An 18927-nucleotide genomic window follows, 5' to 3' on the forward strand; every position below is an offset into this window, starting at 1 on the left:
AAAGTAACTGTTGAGACCCCCTAAGGAAGTGTTCTAGCTCCCCACTCTCATCTCAGATGGGCTTGGATATGAATAAGGGGAGGCTTCAATCCCAGGGTAGATCAATGATAAAACTGCTCCTCGGGTTGTACAGTCTTGCAGAGGTGTTCTACTCAGACTGGTGCTGGAGATACTTGCCTTCATGGCCAACTGCTTATGGATTCATCCATTCACTTTTGATGGTTTTCACACCAACAAGGCCAGAGCTCGACCCAGAGACTCATAGAGCCCCAGACAGAAGACTGGATATCAGTATTAAAATGTGAATGTGGAGTCAGAAGTATTTTAAATGTAGGAATGAAAACAAGTAAGGATTTTCCAGGGAAAAGGAATACAAATATACCAATACACACTCTAAATTTCTGTAGGGGAAATAAGATGATTTGAACCCACACAAATGATACCAACTGTTCAGCAAATGGTCTTCAGAAAGGAAAAAATACATAGAGGAAGAGAAAAGGGAAAAAAAAGCTCATCTAAAGAACAAGAGTTAGGGAAGTCAGCCCACACCAAACAAGCTTAGAATCAAATCTCTCTCCACACTGGGGCAAAGAATAAGGGGCTTTGGGGAAAGTTAGAAAAGCAAAATGGATCTAGAAGGCAGAGTCCAGGGAGAATACCCACTGAGTTGGCAGCAAAGGGATCTAAGCAGAAAGGGAGTTCACCCCTCCAGAAATCCAGAGGGATTTTGAAGTTCAGAGCAACAACATAGCTTTTAACAGGATGAGAAAACCAGGGTGAATATGAAGATCTGTAAACTTCTGCCTTTTTTATGGATGGGGAGGTCCTTGAGGTGAAGCTCCTGCTTGTGGATGATATTCTGCTCCCAGTAACAAGCTCCAGAATATTTCAATGTCTTCTTAATAACTACCCTACCCAACAATCCTAACAGGAAAATCAAGGTGATAAAGAATTCTATCGTTCAGACATAAGAGTGGTATGGACAGTCCAGTGAAACCATCAGTATGTAACTTTTAGACAGACACTGTACATAGACAATGACCTAGGCCCAGAAATAAGAGGCAGAGACCGGGCTGGACTGTATTTGGAAAAATGAATAGTTATTCAGCAACCTCAAGTTATTCTCCTAAACAATCTCATTTTTTTTTAAGGCACCAACATTCTCCTAATGATGCTCTATTGGAATCTCCAAAGAACTTAATGTAGGTGATAACAAGGACGATAGAAAGACATGATGGGTCCGGCCTACAAAAAAGTATCCAAGATGTTTTCCAGGTCGGTCACATATCAAGAATGAGGGAAAAAAGACCAATAGCCCCAGTGCTACACTGATACTCAGAAAATAAGGCTTGTTGGGGAGATCTGCCTAGAAGAGTTTATGAACGAATACAAACAACAGTTTCATATAAAAGGGATGGATAAGCTGCAATCAGTACTCTAACAGCTGACATTTCATTTAATTTAAAAATCTGATTCTGTTTATTTGGTGTCAGAATTTCTTAAAAAAAAATACAGAGAGCAAAGAAACATGGTTTAAATAGAAAGGGAGGGCTCCAAAGGGTTGCAAGGCCTTTCTTTGCCATTAGCTTATTGCTGGAACTCTTCTGTCCTACCTTTGTCTCCTCTCTAGCAAGAGGCCAGCATTTTATATAACACTTTCAGGTTTGCAAAATGCTTTATATTTATGATCTTAGTTGGTCCTCAGAACAACCTAGTGAGAGAGGCACTTAACAGAGTAGTGTGGTAGGTGTCAAACGTGAACCCACAAAGTACAGCTGAAGCAGATTAAAATGCAATTAGGAGAAGGCAGTTAGGTGGCTCAATGGCTAGAGAGCCAAGTCCAGAGATAGAAGATCCTGGGTTCAAATCAGACCTTCTTAGTTATGTGATCCTGGGCGAGTCACTTAACCCCCACTGCTTAGCCCTTATCACTCTTCTGCCTTGGAACCAATACACAGCACACAGTATTGATTTTAAGATGGAAGGGAAGATAAAAAAGTAATTGGGTGATTTTAACAAAATAAATAAAACAAAACAGATAAAATTACATCTTACAACTCAGTCAATAGCTCTCCTATAGGGCTCTTGCTGGATGGCTTGGTGGTCCTGGTTCTATCTGCATTTGACACCACTAGTCCAAAGTACAATGGATTTAGTGTCAGAGAAAATAAGGATTCAGAATCACAACTTTACTACTTGTTATTTGTGTGACCTTGGGTAAGTCATTTAAAACTCTTCTTGGTCTCAGATTATTCACTGGTAAAATGAAGGGGGTTAAGCCATCTGATCTAGGACCTTATCATATTTTCAAATGAAGGACTTGAGACTCCAGGATGCTTGGTACCCTGCCCACAGAGAAGCTATGAGGTAGTGCAGGGAAGACTCTGACCTCTGGAGATGGAGCGCTGTCAGGGAGGTTGTACTTCTCTGTTCTGAAGTTCCTCACTAAAGGTCTTATCTCTGGAAGGGGCTCGGCAATCATTTGGTCTAACTGGCTCAGTTTACAGAAAAGGAGGCTCCGCTCTGTGGAGCCCACAGCAAGCCCAGATCAGGATTCTCTCTCAGGTCAGAGATGGTTCCATTCTGCTGGAGCTGGGGCAGAGCCTCTTGTCTTGTTCTTCCCACTCGACTACACTGCCTGAGCCACCTCTACTGTGGGAGGATGAACAATTAATTATATTGGACCACGGTGGAACAAGACACAACCTGAGGGAAGGGGCAGATTCTTTCAGAGAAACTCCGTTCTTGGGTGGTGAGAAGACATTTGGATCCTGAAGAGGGTGCTCTATCTCCTGTCAGCACAGCTCTGGCTCTTCCCAATTCTGATTCTGTAGTAAATCTGGACCAAAACATTAGGCTGGGATACAAGTTTGCAGCCTTTCTTGTCAATGAGACATGCATTAAAATGTGAGATGGCCCAATAAGTGAAGCACCAACCATGGGCCAAATAATGCCCTAGGTGCTGGGGATCGAGAGACAGAACAGAAATGCAACAGACCTGGATGGGTACCACAGGGCTTATGTTCTGTAGGGCAAGAGCTTTTAATATGGTCTGTAAACTGAAAAAAAAAGTTTTTAATAACTATTTTGATATCAGTTTCCTTTTTGCTTCTGTACATATTGCTAAACATTTGAAAATACTCCTCTGAGAAGGTTCCATAGGCTTCCAACTGCTGAAGGAGTCCATAACAAAAAATGTTTAAAAAACAAACTGACCCCCCCCCCGAAAACCCTACTAGAGAGGAAAGCAACACGTAACAATAATACAAATATGAATACAAAGTAATTTAGGGGGAGAGGCCTTAGAGCCTGGGGGAGGGCAGGAAAGGCCAGGTGTAAGGGTGGCATCTGAGCTGATCTCTAGAGGAAGAGAGGGGAGGCAGGACCACATACCTGGAAAAAGGCATGGAGATGGAGTACCAGGGGAGGACTAGGCAAGGCCAGAAAGGGTGTACAGGGCTCGAGAGTCTTTGGGAAGCACCAGAGTTCAGTAGATAAGATCTGAGCTTACGACTACCATGCTGGCAGCTGTACTGAGGATGATGGACCAAATAGGAAGAGACTGGAGGCAGGGGTCAGGAGCCATTTCTGAGTGAGGGGCTTAAGCCAAGAAGGTAGCCGAAGGAGCTGGGAGGACATAAGACGACCAGACGGCTGACCAGATTCTGTTGTAGATTCGATCTCGGGGGAGAGGGCACTCAAAAGAGTGAGGAGGCAGAGAGGGCATGAAGGTTTGGGTGATCTTCTCTGGCTGCACGTCCCCATGTCTGAACATGCCTATCAAGTCCCAGCTACATCTCACCTTCTACAAAAGGCTTTTCTCCTAATTCCCTTCAACGCCCTGGCCTTCCTTCTGGTTGTTTGCAATTTATTCTATCTATAGCTCATTTGTGAAGAGTGGCTTGCATGTCGTAACCCAAATTAGACTTGAGGTCTTTGAGGGCAGGGGCTTTTTAACACTTCTCCAGCCCTCATAACAGGGACTGGAAAAGAAAAGTCACTTAATCAATGTTGGTAGACTGTCTGAATGAACCTTGACAGAAGTTCAGAAAAGGTTAAAAGGGAAAATATTGAGTTTTGTTTTGGATATGTTTAATTTGAGATCCCTCTAAGACATTAGAGACAGCTAGGTGGCACAGTGGATAGTGCCAGGTCTGGAGTCAGGAAGACCAGAGTTCAAATCCTGCCTCAGACACTTACTACAACTGTGTGACTTTGGGCAAGTCACTTAATCCTGTTGGCCTCAGTTTCCTCATCTGTCAAATGGGCTGCAGAAGGAAATGGCAAACCACTCTAGTATCTCTGCCAAGAAAACCCCAAATGGGGTTACAAAGGAATCAGATACAAGTGAAATGACTAAACAATAAAACATCTGGTTTAAAATATCCACTAGACAGTACTATGGGATTAGAATTCAGGACCAAGATTGGGATGAATATATTGATCCATGCAGAAATGTTAGGCACAGCACCTAGACTATAGAAGTATGCAATACAGCCTTGTTTGTTTGACTTGATAATTAAATAGATGGTCCCAGGATAGCATCATTTCATTCTCTAGGGCAAGAGAGTAGAAATCTGGACTCAGAATTCTGGCTATCATTTAATAAGTGTGTGACTTTGGGGAAAGCCATTGAACCTCTCTGGGCTTTGATTTCCTTGTCAGTAAAATGAGGGGGTTAGGCTAGATTTAGGGGTCCAAGGACCAAGATCTCTCCAACTCAGTTATCTTTTGGAACACTTTAGAGACCTAACAGACATAATCTGGCTTGTCCCATACTTCTCTACATGGGCTCCAAAGAGGTCTTGGGCTTCCCTCACTCCTTGTGTGGAGATGTTTACTCTGGCCCCCTGGAAACCGTTCTCTTACCTTATCACAACTTCCTTATCTTGGCTGTCCTTGAAACAAATGTTATTGGCAGGGATCTTACTGCCTGGTTCACCTCTTGATGGTGAAACTGTTTTCTTCCCATGGTCTATCTCACCAGGCATGGATCTCAAGGCTGCTTAAAGCCACAACAGGGCCTTTTCTTCCCCAGACTCATTTTTATTTCATTTTGAACCTGTGCCACATGACTCACTACCTGACCTCTGTATTACAGGCCAAAGGATGACTTTCCTTATTCTCAGCCACCGACTCCAACTACTTTCATATTTCATGATGAATCATGGCCCTTGTGGAAGCTTCTTCTGAGTGGAAGAGAAGGAGTATGGATTCTGCTGATTATATGTATTTCAAACTATATAAGGAAAAAAATACATGAATATCCAGTATTATCAATACATTTTCTCACTTTGTCCCAAATCAGATGGGATTAATCCATCACATTTGGCTTACACAGGATCTCTACATAAATAACAGCCAAGAGAGCTACTGTGATCTTAGGAGACATAAAAGAATAAGGAGACCACAATCAGTTCGGGGCGCCACATTTATATGCTAGAGTATGCAAAAGATAAGAACCAGAGGTACTAAGGCACTGAAATCATGTCACCTGGGGACAGGTTGAAGGAAATGGAGATATTCAGTTTAGCTCTGGTGTAAGGAAAAACTTCCTAATAATTAGAGCTACCCGAAAGTGGAATGGGCATCAAGGGGTATTAACTTTCCCCTCATAGAAAGTTAATTAAAAAAAAAAAACTTACTTTTTGTCCTAGTAACAACTCTAAAATGGAAGAAGATGGGTTAGGCAATTGTGGTCAAGTGACTTGCTCAGGGTCACATAGCTAGGAAGTGTCTGAATCTAGATTTGAACCCAAGTCCTCCCAACTCTAGGCCTGGTGTTCTATCCTCTGTGTCACCTATTTACCTTCATTGAAAGTCTTCAAGAAGCTACATGATCATGTGTCAGAGATGATAATAGAAATGGGGCTCTTAATCTTTTTGTATCAAGGAACAGTTTTGCCAGTCTGGTGGAGCCAAATATGACTGTGATTTGTTGCCTAAATTTCTAATGGAAGGAAATGCTAAATTTAAATTAGAGCTCAGTTTTTATCAGTGGGTTCACACACTCAAGGTTAAGAACCCTTGCTATAAAGGGCATATTTTTAAAGGTATGGGATGGATTAGAAGGCCACTGAGGTCTCTAAGATCTCTGACATTCTACGATTTTACAATATGGCCATCAACTGTTAAAATCATTGGATTGTAGACTCAGCCCTGGAAGGACTTGAGAAAACATCTAGTCATCTTATGGTGGGGAGGCAGAGGACCACAGAGGCTAAATAACCTACCTAAGGTCCCACAGGTGGGTCAGTATCAGGACTGGGACTTCTCCCTGACTGTGAAGTATTTGGAGGGAAGTAGAGAGAAAGATATCACTGGTTGTGCTCCTTCTGTGTAGGAAATCTTTGCAAACTGAGGAAAAGAATGTATGGTGATGGTAGTGAGAGGTTTGGAGATTCAGGATTTGTGGGCCACTTCTGATCTACTGATTGGACAAGTTTTTGAAGTCAGCTAAGCAATGAATAAGCCCTCAGAAAGTTAAAAGTGGTCCAAAAAACAGTAAAAGTTAACGCCCTATGCTTGTCAAGAGACACTTGAATCCATCTCTTGGGGAACTAGGTGGAATGTCAGACATATTTGCTTATTAATTAAAATTTTAACATGTCATGTGAACCTCCCTCTCCACCAAGGAAAAAATACCAGTGCGTAGCAATTATTTCCCCTGAACTCTAGAGCTTACTGACTCAACTCTTCCTTCGAGACATAATCATCTATTGCTTGGTGACTTATTACTGTCTAGCTTTGAGTTTCCTTCCCCTCTTCAATTAGATGGCAGCACGAAGTTTCTTGAGGGCAGAGAATGTTTCAGATTTTTCTGTATCTCCCACAATGCCTAACACAGGATTATGAAAATGAGAGGTGATTAAAAGCATTAGGGCTTGTCAGAATAATTTTTTTAAAAAGCTGAAGTGTGAAGTTTGTTTCCATCCAACTCTGATCCCAAAACTTATGTAACTTCTCAATTTCTGTGATATTTCACTTTTTGATCAATATAATCCCTTTGGGAGGTTCATGCATTTTCAAAAATTGTTATTATTCTCCTCAATTCTAAAACTTACCTCTATTTGCTCTGTTACCCAGAGGTGAGTGGGGTTTTCACATGTTCCATGACCCAGAGGTTACCCTTGCATTTTCCTTCCACCCTAGAGCCTTCTCCCACCCTTCTTGTCCCTTTTCTCCCTCTCCTTTTAAAAATATTGTCCATGGGGGACAGCTGGGTGGCTCAGTGGATTGAGAGCCAGGCCTAGAGACAGGAGGTCCTAGGTTCAAATCTGGCCTCAGACACTTCTGTTGGTGACTGTGGGCAAGTCACTTAATCCCCATTGCCTAGCCCTTACTGCTCTTCTGTCTTGGAACCAAAACCCAGTATTATAATTCTAAGATGGACGGTTAAGTACTTTTTATTTAAATATTGTTTGTGAGGTTCAGGAAGCATGCAAAGGTCTTAATCCACAAGTCAGAAACTTTTCAGGAGCACTATGTGGACAGTATTGGGATGCATGTCTGTGTTAGTGGGTGAGCAATGAATGTTTATCTTTCTTAAAAAAGAAAAACAAAACCAGAAAACAACAACCAAGAGACCTTGCTGTATCTTGAAGTTATTCTGATATTGAGCAGCTGGTTGATGACAAAGCACTAGCCCAACATTCCAAGAGAATCCTTTTGTAGAGAACACCCAGCATTATACTAGAGGCAGCTTGGGAGAGTGAAAAAAACAAAAAACAAAAAATAAGAGCACTGGCCCAGGAAGCCCTGGGCTTCCATCCCACTTCTGCTGCTTCCTACTTGGCCACCTTTGGGCAAGTCACTCTACTTTTTGGGGGCCTTCAGTTTCCTCATCAATAAAATGAAGAGATTGGATTAGATAGCTTCTAAAGTTTTTCCCAACTCTAAATTTATGAGATAAAAGCCAGTTCATTAAAGACATTCATCCACTCAACAACCATTTATTAAGATGATACTACATGTAAGAGAACTGAGTTAGGCCTTGGAGGTTAGGAGAATTCAGACGTGGCCCATGACTTCAAAGGTAATCTAGCAGGAAGGATATGATATATGTACACCAGCATGTAATATTGTGAACAAGCAGAATATAATGAATAGATTAGGTACTAAGTGTTATCTAAGTTTAGAGGAAGAAGAGATCATTTCTGAGGGGAAAGCCCTTTCATGAGATGCATGTAGGAGAGGACACCTAAGCTGGGTCTTGAAGAATGGGCAGTATTTCAAAACATGTAGACAGGGCATCCCAGCGTGAGCAAAGGCTGAGAGAGCTGAAAGTTACTCGACTAGTGCAGTGGATGAGAGATGGTCAACTGGTCTGAGATGAAGACAGGTCTCTAGATGGAGGGCTCATGGCTGCCAAGGCTGGAAAGGCTTATTGTACTGCTAAGATGAACTTCACATTCCCCATCTCTTTCATAAGAGGGAGTCAAGCTATACTGACACTTTCTATCTGGTCACCTACAATGGAGGAAGAGAGAGCACTCGAGTTCTGTTGGTTTCTCCCAACCAAAGGATTGCTTCTCTCAGGAGCATTCACAGAAGGAAGGCTCTTGTCAGACCTTTATAAAGGCAGTGCCAACTATGACTCTCGATGAACTCCATGGGCTTCTGACCCATTGGTCCTCTGCTACCCTCTGAGACCCAACAAAGGCCTAACTGTACTTCATACTTTCCCTCGTGCAGTTAAAAAGGTTTTTAGTGAGAACCCTCTGAAAACACAGCAGTGCTGCTGCTGCCAGTATCTGGCATGTTGACGCACATGCCACAAACAAGAAAAACCATTTTTACAGATGAGGACACAGGCTCAGAGTGGGAGGGCCAGGATGTGAAGGCAGCAGCTACTGTACTACTGAGTTCACCTGAAGAAATCAGTGGCTTATGGAGAAGGAATGGAGATGTTTCTCTGGTGGGCCTGCAACTGAGTGGGGAGAAAGGGGTTTTTACATAAAACCCAGCCACCACAGGGGAAGAGAGGTGGTCCTGGACATCTCAGAGGTAGGTTTGGAAGAACTTAGAATAATGGGGCTAAAGCTAGTCAGTACTGCAGGGGAAGAGTCAGAGCTTCAGGGAAAGTCTGGCTTCCTGCCAGAGAAAAAGGCGTATATTAGGATCCTGTCTAGTGAATGTCAAAGAAAAAGAACAACTATGAGATCATGATGAAATACAAACACATTTGAAAGATGAACACAGCTTAACTTCTAATGGTGGGACATTTATTTCATTCTTTGACCCCATTCTTAGGATCTCTGCCCAAAAGCCCAAGACGATAAAAGGTGAATGACGTAATTTGTCGTGTAAGGATTATTGCAGGGCTTAAATTTATGGGCATGATGAAGCAATAAACTCTGTTCTTGAAATGGTTCTGAGGGCAACAGGAAGAAAGATGGTCTGTGGCCACACAGAGAGAGCTTCATGATGGTGGTCACTAAAACGCTTCAAGGACTGGTGGTTGGGAAGAGGATTTTTGGTTACTCTGACAATCAATGAAAAGAAGGCTTTCCATTTGCTGTAGTCATGGTTTGACCTGGACAATCCATGTCTGACATGACTCTACCTCCCAGCAACAGTAGCTTGGCCAATCATTTCCAAGGCTAGGGGAGAATGCTAACAATTTTTGATTATTCTATGGTGCATATGAGTGAGCTGGAAGCCAAGGAATCTGAACACTAATCCCAGAAGTTTTTCTTTCTGAGTAACCTGTAGATCTGAATCCCTTCAGACTTTAAAATACAAGTGTCTGATTTTCAGTGATCTTCCAAGAGGATGCTCTGTAGTTTTTTGTTTTTGTTTTTTTAATTTTTACCCTCTGTCTTAGAATCAATATTGAGTAGTGATCCCAAGATACAAGAGTGGTGGTATGGGCTAGACAAACTGAGTTAAGTGACTTGCCCAGGGTCACTAGGAAGTGTTTGCTCTATCCACTGAGCCAACCAGCTGCCTCCATAGCTTACTCATGTAACTCTACCTCTTCCTTGATTAAATTGGCCTCCTCTCAAACTCTCTAATTTTATACAGTTCAATATAAACCTATGTCATAGTCTAATTTCACCATCTATGGAGTGGTAAAGGGTAGGCAACTGGAGTTAAGAGGCTTACCCAATGTCACATTTTCTACATTGTCAAAGAAACTCCCAAATAATTTCGTTTTGACTTTGAGTTCTGTTTTATGCTTATAACTGAAATATGGGTGTGTCTGGTGTTCTGGGAATATAAACTTCAAACAAGAAAAATGAAGCCACAATATGAAATTCTGACTCATAACAAGATGGGAAGGAAGTTGGTAAGCTTTGTTATTCTATCTACTGCTGTTCACTCTCTGCTCCATCTCTCAGACCTAAGTTAACACCATTATTCCCCCAATACTGATGGTTTGAAGGAAGCAGTTAAGCATTCATTCAAGTTACATGAAGGACTGAAAACTAAAGGATGAGAAAATAAGATCTCGAAACTAAGGTCTTGGAAGATAGTGCCAAAGCCTCATTCAGGAGACTGTGGCCCAGGTGTGTGTGTAGCCATGGTTAAGTTCCTATTTCAGGAAGATGATAACAGTTTGTCAGTGAAGTGTATTCAACAAAAAAAGACCCCCACCAACTTCTTGTGGAAATGGGGAATAGAGAGATCCCAATCTTTAATCTTTCCAATAGTTTCTTTCTGGCTGGGGCTTCCAAGTATTGTGGAGCCTTATTCTTTTACTTTCAGTTTGCTGCCTGTGATCATCTGCTGACACACTTGACCTCAGTTCTTTTAAAGACTTCCTTTGTGAGGACAAGGCCAACCCCCAATGTGGCCTGGCAAACCAGAAACTTGTCCCACTGCCCAAAGAAAAAGGTGATAGGAAGGAAGCATCTAGACCCAAATCTTGATGCTACTTTTTAAACCCACATTTTTTCAGAGCTACTGCTCTTAGCTGTGATTGCCATCACTCTGGAAAAAATAAATCCATCCCATTAGAAGCAGTGGCAATGGGAATTATTTAAGGACATTGTCCAACAATCATTTATTGAGCTCCTTCAAAACTCTGGGTGAGGAGCTGAGGAGTGGAGACTAATAAACACTGGTATTTGGAGAGTACTTTAACATTTCCAAAGTAGTTAAGACACATTTTCTTACTTAAGCCTCCCAACAACCCAGCAAGACAGGTACAACATGCAGAATGGAGAAAAAGCTGGACTGGAAGACAACTGGGATTTGAATCTCATCACTGTCACAAAAGCTATATAACTATGTGTGAACCAGTCAAGTCAGCCCCTGAAGTTTTGGCTTTTTCATCTGTAAAATGGGATGAGTAATAACTATGGTACCCACCTCCCAGGGCTGATATGTCACTTACATGACACAATGTCTCTATGGGTCCTTTTTCCAGTATTAAGGTGCTGTTTTCACGCCAGTTACTATACTATTACCTTTACTATTACTATTACAATGCTACTTCAGAGAAGAAGAAAAAAAAAGACTTGAAGAAGGGCTCAGAGCTAACCCATTTCACAAGAAAGAGGAGAAAAGTCTTCCTTTTCCCTGTTGAGCCCAGTGTCTGCAGGGCACGCAGTACTTCTCAAGAAGTGCTTAGTGACTGATTCCAAAGCTAGGACTGGCCCTCTAGCTAGACAGAATATAGGTCTGGAGAATCAGCTCATCTTGCTTATTGTCTAGCACAGAGAATGCAGCACATACAAATGGGCAACATCATAAATCAAACCTGCTCCAAACAGAACAGAACAATTGCATATTAGCCCTAATGCAGAAGAGAATATTGACAAGTACAAACCTGGCACTCTCTGAGGCCATGCTTGTCAGTGCTTACTTAATAAAGCGTTTGGTGACTCAAAGGACTTCTCAAACTAACGGTGAGAAAAGTGATTTCTGAAAAAGATGACTAGATCCAATGCTGCAGTCATGTCTAGTAAAGTGACTGAAATGAAGGTTAATTGAATTACTCAAGCAAAACTGTTACTTGCCTTGGGCTAATCATCAAAAGGAACAGATTTGGGGGCTCCCATTTCAGCAAATCTATCTTGTTCATAGGAACCAATGAGGCCTTCCTAATTCCTTTCTAACTGACTATAGTTGAATAGCCAGGGAAAAAACGGACCTGCCATCTGCAATGGCACTGTCCACGGCCTACTTGTAACACTGAACAGAATAAGCTGTTGGTCTGCAAGCACAAAAATGCTGTCAGTTTGCTTTCCTTGATAAAATGTTCATTGTTCATAAAAATCAAAGCAAGATTTTTGGCTGTTCACTCCGCCTGCATTTTTACTTCCCCTGATTGAAGGTGCATATCCTGAGCTGCAAGGTAAACCAAGTGTGCTTATAGAGGAACTTCAGAATTAAGGATTATTAAAGATTTGTAGAAGCTGTGCTCCACCGAAGTCATCATCTCTCCTAACAGGAGGAAATGCTTCAGAAAGAAAAGTTCTTAAACCCTCAAATTTAATGGTTCTGTATTAAAAGTGGAGAAAAGTCAAAGCTGATATGTAAAACAGACTTATTTCCACAAGAATTATGAGTTAAAATGAAAGCTTATATGAACATGGAAATTCCCCAGAATCCATTCCTTTCCTTGTCCTTTTTAAAAAATATAATTAATTGGTACAATCAGGATACAAATACATCTAGTATTGTATTTATTTATAAGATGAAAATTAAAATGAATTCACCACAAACCCTTAACCTTCCTAAACTATTCCTGAAAAATTCAGTTTGCCTGTCAATTGCAGTTATACCAAAAGTATCTATAAATTACTGACCAATATCTTTTTGGAAAAGGCTAAGAGCATCCATATAAACATGCCAATCATACCACAAGCATTTAACTGCCCACTACATACCAAGCACAGGAGGAAGAAAAATGGGGGAAAAAAAATAAAGCTCCAGTGGTTTTGAAGTAAACTGCCACAAATCAACAAAGGATGGCTAAGAGTGTCAACAAAACGTGTTACAATGCAGGTTTCTACCAGGCAATCATATGGAGGCTCTCATGTAACAATGAATAAGAACAAGAAGCATCAATAAACTTAAGTGTTCAGTTGTCCTTTGTTCAACAAATTGTTCTTTACACAAATGGCAAGGGTCTTCCTACCAAACTGAAGTAGAATGGAAGTCACACTAATTATGTGTAAGTGTTGGCAACTAGCTTCAAAGGAAGCACACATTACACATACCAAATCTGAAGGATGATTTCATCTGCTCCAGTGTGAGTTAACATATGAGCTGAAACACAAATTTATTCACTTCAAGGAGGCTATTCTCAAGGACCTCAGGTCTCTCTTCCTCTTCTCTTTATACATTTCTGAGCCCAGTGTTTGGCATGACAACTGGAATACAGTAGGCACTTTATAAATGCTTGTTGGAGCAGGCAGGTGGCACAGTGGATAGAGCACCAGGTCTGGATGCAGGAAGATCTGAGTTCAAATCTTTCCTCAGATAGTCCTAGCTGTGTGATCCAGGTCACACTGCTCAATCTCTGCTTGTTTCAGTTTTCTTATCTTGCACCTACCTAATAGGGTTATACAAGGTCAGATCAAATCAAATGTTTGTTAAATGCTTACTTAGCACAGAGCCCACACATAGCTGGCACTACAGAAATGCTAGCTATTATTATTATTGCTGTTGTTCAAGTTGGCTGACTGATGGTCATACCATCCATTAATTAGGCTCTTGCAAGTCTTGCCCACTGCCATACTGGCACTGCTTTCTTCCTCTGACCTTCATCCAAATGCTTACACACTGTGCTTCTAGCCAAAGGCTGATGATAGATGTTCAGAGATGTTTAAGTCCATCTCCTTCTACAAGATTTGTTTTTTTTTTGAATAAAAACATCACGATTCAAAGTTTGCCTTGGAACAAAGCTGGTCCTGGTATTGCCCATTTTATGGAAGAGGAATCTGAGGTTTCAAAGAATGGAAGTGATTTGCATGCTGCCACCCATCTAATGAAATGTCTGAGATGAGCTCAAAGAGGAACTTTCTCTGTGCAGGGCACTGGCCAGGCTACCTTGCTTTCCCAAGGGACTCTTCTCACTAATTAATAATCTAGTCTTGGGTAATCACATATCAGTTATACCAAGCAGAGTGCCTTGCACATAGTAGGTGACTAATATCTATCCCTAAACTGGAACCAGATGGCTGGGAGCTCAGCTTTATCTTAAAATTCTGTTTCCTTACTGTGCAGGTGGCATTAGAGAGACACATACCTAAGCTCCTACGAACTTCTTGTAACCCTCCTTCTCCCTTCTGGTACTCACAGGATGATGGAGAGAGTTAGAAGAGAATTGAGAGGTCATTGAGGCCAACTATCTCCTATTTTTTAAGACAAGGAAAAGGAGACCCAGAGAGTTAAGTGCCTTGCCCAAGGTCTCACAGGTAGGAAGCAACAAAGCCAGAATTTAAATCCTCTTCAGTGTTTGTCACCAAGGTTCTGGTTTCCTCTTAGCCCTTTTGCTCTCAAGTTCAACTTCTAGGCTCTGGACTAAGGGTGTGTGTCCCTGACTGCACACAGCAGGCAAAGGAATCCAAGAGAAGGAAGATTCCTGCTCTAAAGTAATCTATGGGAAAGAGGGACACAACCATTTGAGAAATAATCAGAAAGTACAAATCAGTGCAAGTACAATAGACAGTAAGTGCTAAGGAAGGGAGGAGGAATAAAAGCTAACTAAGGACTTAGTCTTGAGTTGGAGTCCTGAAGGAAATGATGGACACTGATGAGCAGAGCAGAACAAGAAATTACTGAAATGTGCTACAAATTTGCTGAAACATCAGAAGGAACAGGAATTTCTTCCTGTCTGTGTACGATATGGCAGGTGTCACGGTGAGCCTATAGGTAAAACCTTCCCTTGTGATGACTCAAACTTGATGGGAAGTGAGTTACCAGATTGTGTCTCCACCACTCAAAGCCTGCTGGGACATGTATATAGACAGGATATCCTGCACCCACGCCCACCCCACCGGAGACTGTCCCAAAGAGATGCAGGCTAGAACAAAGATACTCTGGAATTCTGCCGAGACACACATAGAAATATACCCTGGAAAAGGAAAACACAGCAAAGATATAAGAGTTAGAACAGAGAAAAGGAGAATGCTATGAACAGGGAGATCTTATTTATAATGATACCAAAAGTTAGATTTGTTAACAAGAATAAGCCTTTCCAGGTACCACTATTCTCTAATTCCTTTAATTATCTTTGGAAACAAGTGGTCCAGGCTGGATGATAATTGAATGAGGTCAGGAATATGCTATCACTGTGGGATAGTTTTCAGTTTTTAATTCAAAATAGATTTTAAAATTTCTTGGTGAATTTTTTTTTTAACAAAACCAGTTCAAACAGGTAGCATACTCCACTGACTTAAATCACAGAAGTCTATTTGGTATACTATTACCTTTAAGTGGATTCAAGAATCAATGTCTAAATTTTTTTTGTATTTTAGAATATGTCAGAAACCAGTAACATTTACCACGGAGGGGCAACAGAAAAACATGCCACCTTCAGGTAGATATATTTACAAGAAATGTAATTTCCTGTACTATGAACAAGAGTGCAACTTAATGATGCAGGCATTTGAGAGACATTATCTTGCACTAACCAAGATTGTGTCCAATAGTTTAAAAACATTTTCTGTTTAATATAACTGCTATCACCTTATTTTCTCTAGGATTTTTTCCCAGTGTAAGCAATGAGTCTTCTTTCATAATGTGATGAACATGGAATATTATTGTCTAACAACACATGAACAACTGGAATGATATTACCTGCCATCTTGGGGAGGGCAAAGGGGTAGGAGTGAGGAAGAGAACATGGATTGCAAAATGTCAGAAAACTATTATTCAAAATTGTTTTGACATGTTAAAATTAAAAAAAAAATAAATATAGTTGCTATCAGTCAGCAATACGAAGTGGATGATAGCAACCTTCATTCATTTAGGTCAAACTGTTACTTCAACCCAATACTGCTTCTGCTTACCACTTCTGTTGATGTTTCTGCGTGTTCAGAAGTAACATGTTCTTGAAGAGATGTCTCCGTATAACCCATTTTTCCACAATAGGGACAAGTAAAAGATTGCGGCTGCTCTACTGAGAAAGCTTCTCCACCATAGTACAAATCTGAAAAAACATGGTTGAATGTCATTGAAAAACAATAACTAAATATAAATTTTACAACAGAAGAAGGGATTATGTAATGGAATGACAGAAGGGGGTGAGGGAAAGCATGTTATTCATTCCCACTGTTCTATTTCTAACTCTGGCATATTCTGAAAAAGCCTCTTAGTTCTTTCTTCAATATTTCAACTACTGACATTGCCTACATCTGGCCATCTTGTTTACCAAGAACTTTTTTCTATTCTTACAAAGCTTTAAGAATATCCTCAAATCATACATCTCAACCATTTACAGAGAAACAATGTTTATATTTTCCCCTCTAGTCTCAGTTTCCTCATCTGTAAAATGAGGAGGCTGGACTAGATACTTTTAAGATCCCTGTTGGCTCCAGATCCATGATTTTGTGTGTGGAAGAAAAATGCTGTACTCTTGTGTTTTAGGTACAACCCTACCAGATACAATTTATCAATTAAATTATTTTAATTCTAAGAGTCTCTGCTTAAAGTAGGAGTTCTTAGCTATTTTTTTTTTATCATGGAGCCCTTTGACAGCCTGGTGAAGCCTATGGGCAGTTTTAAAATACTCATATTTTTAAATGTATAAAATAAAAAACATGAAATTAAAAAGGAAACCAAAGTTTAGAAACACTGTATTTAAAACCCCAGGTTTACAGAACAATCCCAAAAGAGGCTGAAATCAAACTTGCCTATGAGAATCTCACTTCCTCACTAGCCATTTTGGAGTTCTAATTTATAGCATTATAAGTAAAACAGTTAAGATTTGATTTATTGGGAAGGAAGGAAGGGAATAAGTATTTATATATAGTTGTCACTATGTGTGCTATGTACTGTGTACTGATGTCATCTGGTGCTCATGACGACCCTATTAAGTGCTATTATGAAACTATGGCAAACAACTTAAATGACTTGTCCAGGATCACACAGCTAGAAGGCCCAGAGTTTCACCCACTGTGTCACCTTTTATCTCAACAGTACAATAATTTCTTAAAATATAAAGTACACTTTGAGGAATAATTTTCCTAAAATATTCAGTCCTCTTTGAACACTGTCTCCAGGGATTTTTCTTTTTAAATTTTATCAAAGGTGGACTCGAGAGATTTTTATAAACTGAATTAATCAAAGACTTCTTTGTTCTCCAAGTCTGATCACTACCAAAATCACTTCAGGCTGATCAGGCCTCTTTCTTCAGAAACTGGTTAGGCCTTTAAGGGATGGCTTGGTAGTACAGTGCTAGAGTTAGGAGGAACGGAGTTCAAATATGACCTCAGATGCATTCTAGTTGTGTGACCCTGGGCAAGTCACCTAATCCCAACTGCCTAGCCCTTGCTACTATTCTGTCTTAGAACTGATACTATTACAGATGGTAAAGGGAAAGAAAGAAAGAAAAAGGGAAAGAAAGAGAGGGAATGAGAGAGAGGAGGGGAGAGAAAAAGAAAGGAAGGAAGGGAGAAAGAGAAAGAGAGGAAGAAAGAAAGAGAGAAAGAGAGAGAAGAGAGAGAGAAAGAGAAAGAGAAAGAGAAAGAGAGAGAGAGAGAGAGTCAGAGAGAGAGAGAGAGAGAGAGAGAGAGAGAGAGAGAGAGAGAGAGAGAGAGAGAGAGAGAGAGAGAAACCAGTTAAGCTTTTAAAAGATTTCAATGCAGGCTACCCTTTTGGAAACTGATACTTAAAAGACTGATAAGAGTTTCTCATTCAGGAGGGATCAAGGACTTTGTATCAACACATTATCCTATTATTATTTGTAATAGGCAGCTTCAAACTAGGAGAGGGGCTCAGTGTGCTTCCACAGATGGAAACAGATTACTGAATCTCCAGATAATAAACAATCCTGAACTCCTATGAGGCCAACAATGGTGAACAAATGCCTCATACATTAAAAAAGCTCAAACATAAGACACTGAGATTCACTTTTATCTTTCCACAATATCGGTCCTATAACCCTAGTAGCTAATATAGATTTGTTTAAAAAACAACAACAAAAAAAAGCTGTTTAAGGGAAAATAACAGAACAGGCTATTTCACTATATTTTTAATAAGACCTGAAAACCTTCAGATAAAGTCATTTCGTCCAGCTTTTTTTGTATAAGAAGGGTTGCCTGGACAGTCCTTTAAAAATTATCTTTGAGAGGATAAGGAGAAAAAAATGCTCTGTACATATAATATAGACATCTCTAAATCAAAATAAAAGTATAACAAACAGTACAAATAAGATTTTTCTTGATAAAGAACTATCCTCTGATTACAAGATAGAACTAACCAAACATAGGAAAATGAAATTGCTTTTGTGGTCAATGTAATAAAAAGGTCAGTAGACTTCATACATTTTATTATACTGAAATAGTAAATCTCATGTCCATTTCATTAATAAATTTAACATGGTGGAAATAGTGATTAAGAGTTTAAAATAACTATAATTTAAATGGGATATTAAAGTTTATTTTAATTCAAAATTATATGATCAATCAAAAAGTATTTATTATATCCAATACTGGACACGAGAAGTGTAGGATCTATTCCTAGACTTTAAAAAACTTTTAGAGTCTAGAATTCCCTGGTAGGAAAACAACAAGGCTTCACATAATCAAATGGTCATAAGAAAGCATGCCGACTAAAAGTAGCAACAAACCAATAGTAGTTACTAAGTGCTTCTTATCAAGCCTCGGTATCCCCCTTCAATGAAGGTTCGGGAAAGTCATTAAGTCGGGGTTGGGTTGGGGAAAACTTCTGAGGTGTGAATTGTGAATTTTAAAATCTCCATCTTGCTTGGTCTAGCACCCAAAATTGTGCACACTCATACTACAGGGG

The 18927-nt window shown here is 40.3% G+C and overlaps 1 protein-coding gene across 1 annotated transcript in view; it reads right to left on the reverse strand.

Annotated features, from left to right (window-relative positions):
• KCMF1 (potassium channel modulatory factor 1) overlaps positions 1-18927 on the reverse strand; it is a 131272-nt gene that overhangs the window by 14317 nt on the left and 98028 nt on the right. The window contains exon 3 of the mRNA XM_007477787.3: positions 15969-16108. Coding sequence (XP_007477849.1) covers positions 15969-16108 — 140 coding nt within the window. The remainder of the gene's footprint in view (positions 1-15968; positions 16109-18927) is intronic.

Source organism: Monodelphis domestica, chromosome 1 (genome assembly GCF_027887165.1).
Source record: "Monodelphis domestica isolate mMonDom1 chromosome 1, mMonDom1.pri, whole genome shotgun sequence".
NCBI lineage: Eukaryota > Metazoa > Chordata > Mammalia > Didelphimorphia > Didelphidae > Monodelphis > Monodelphis domestica.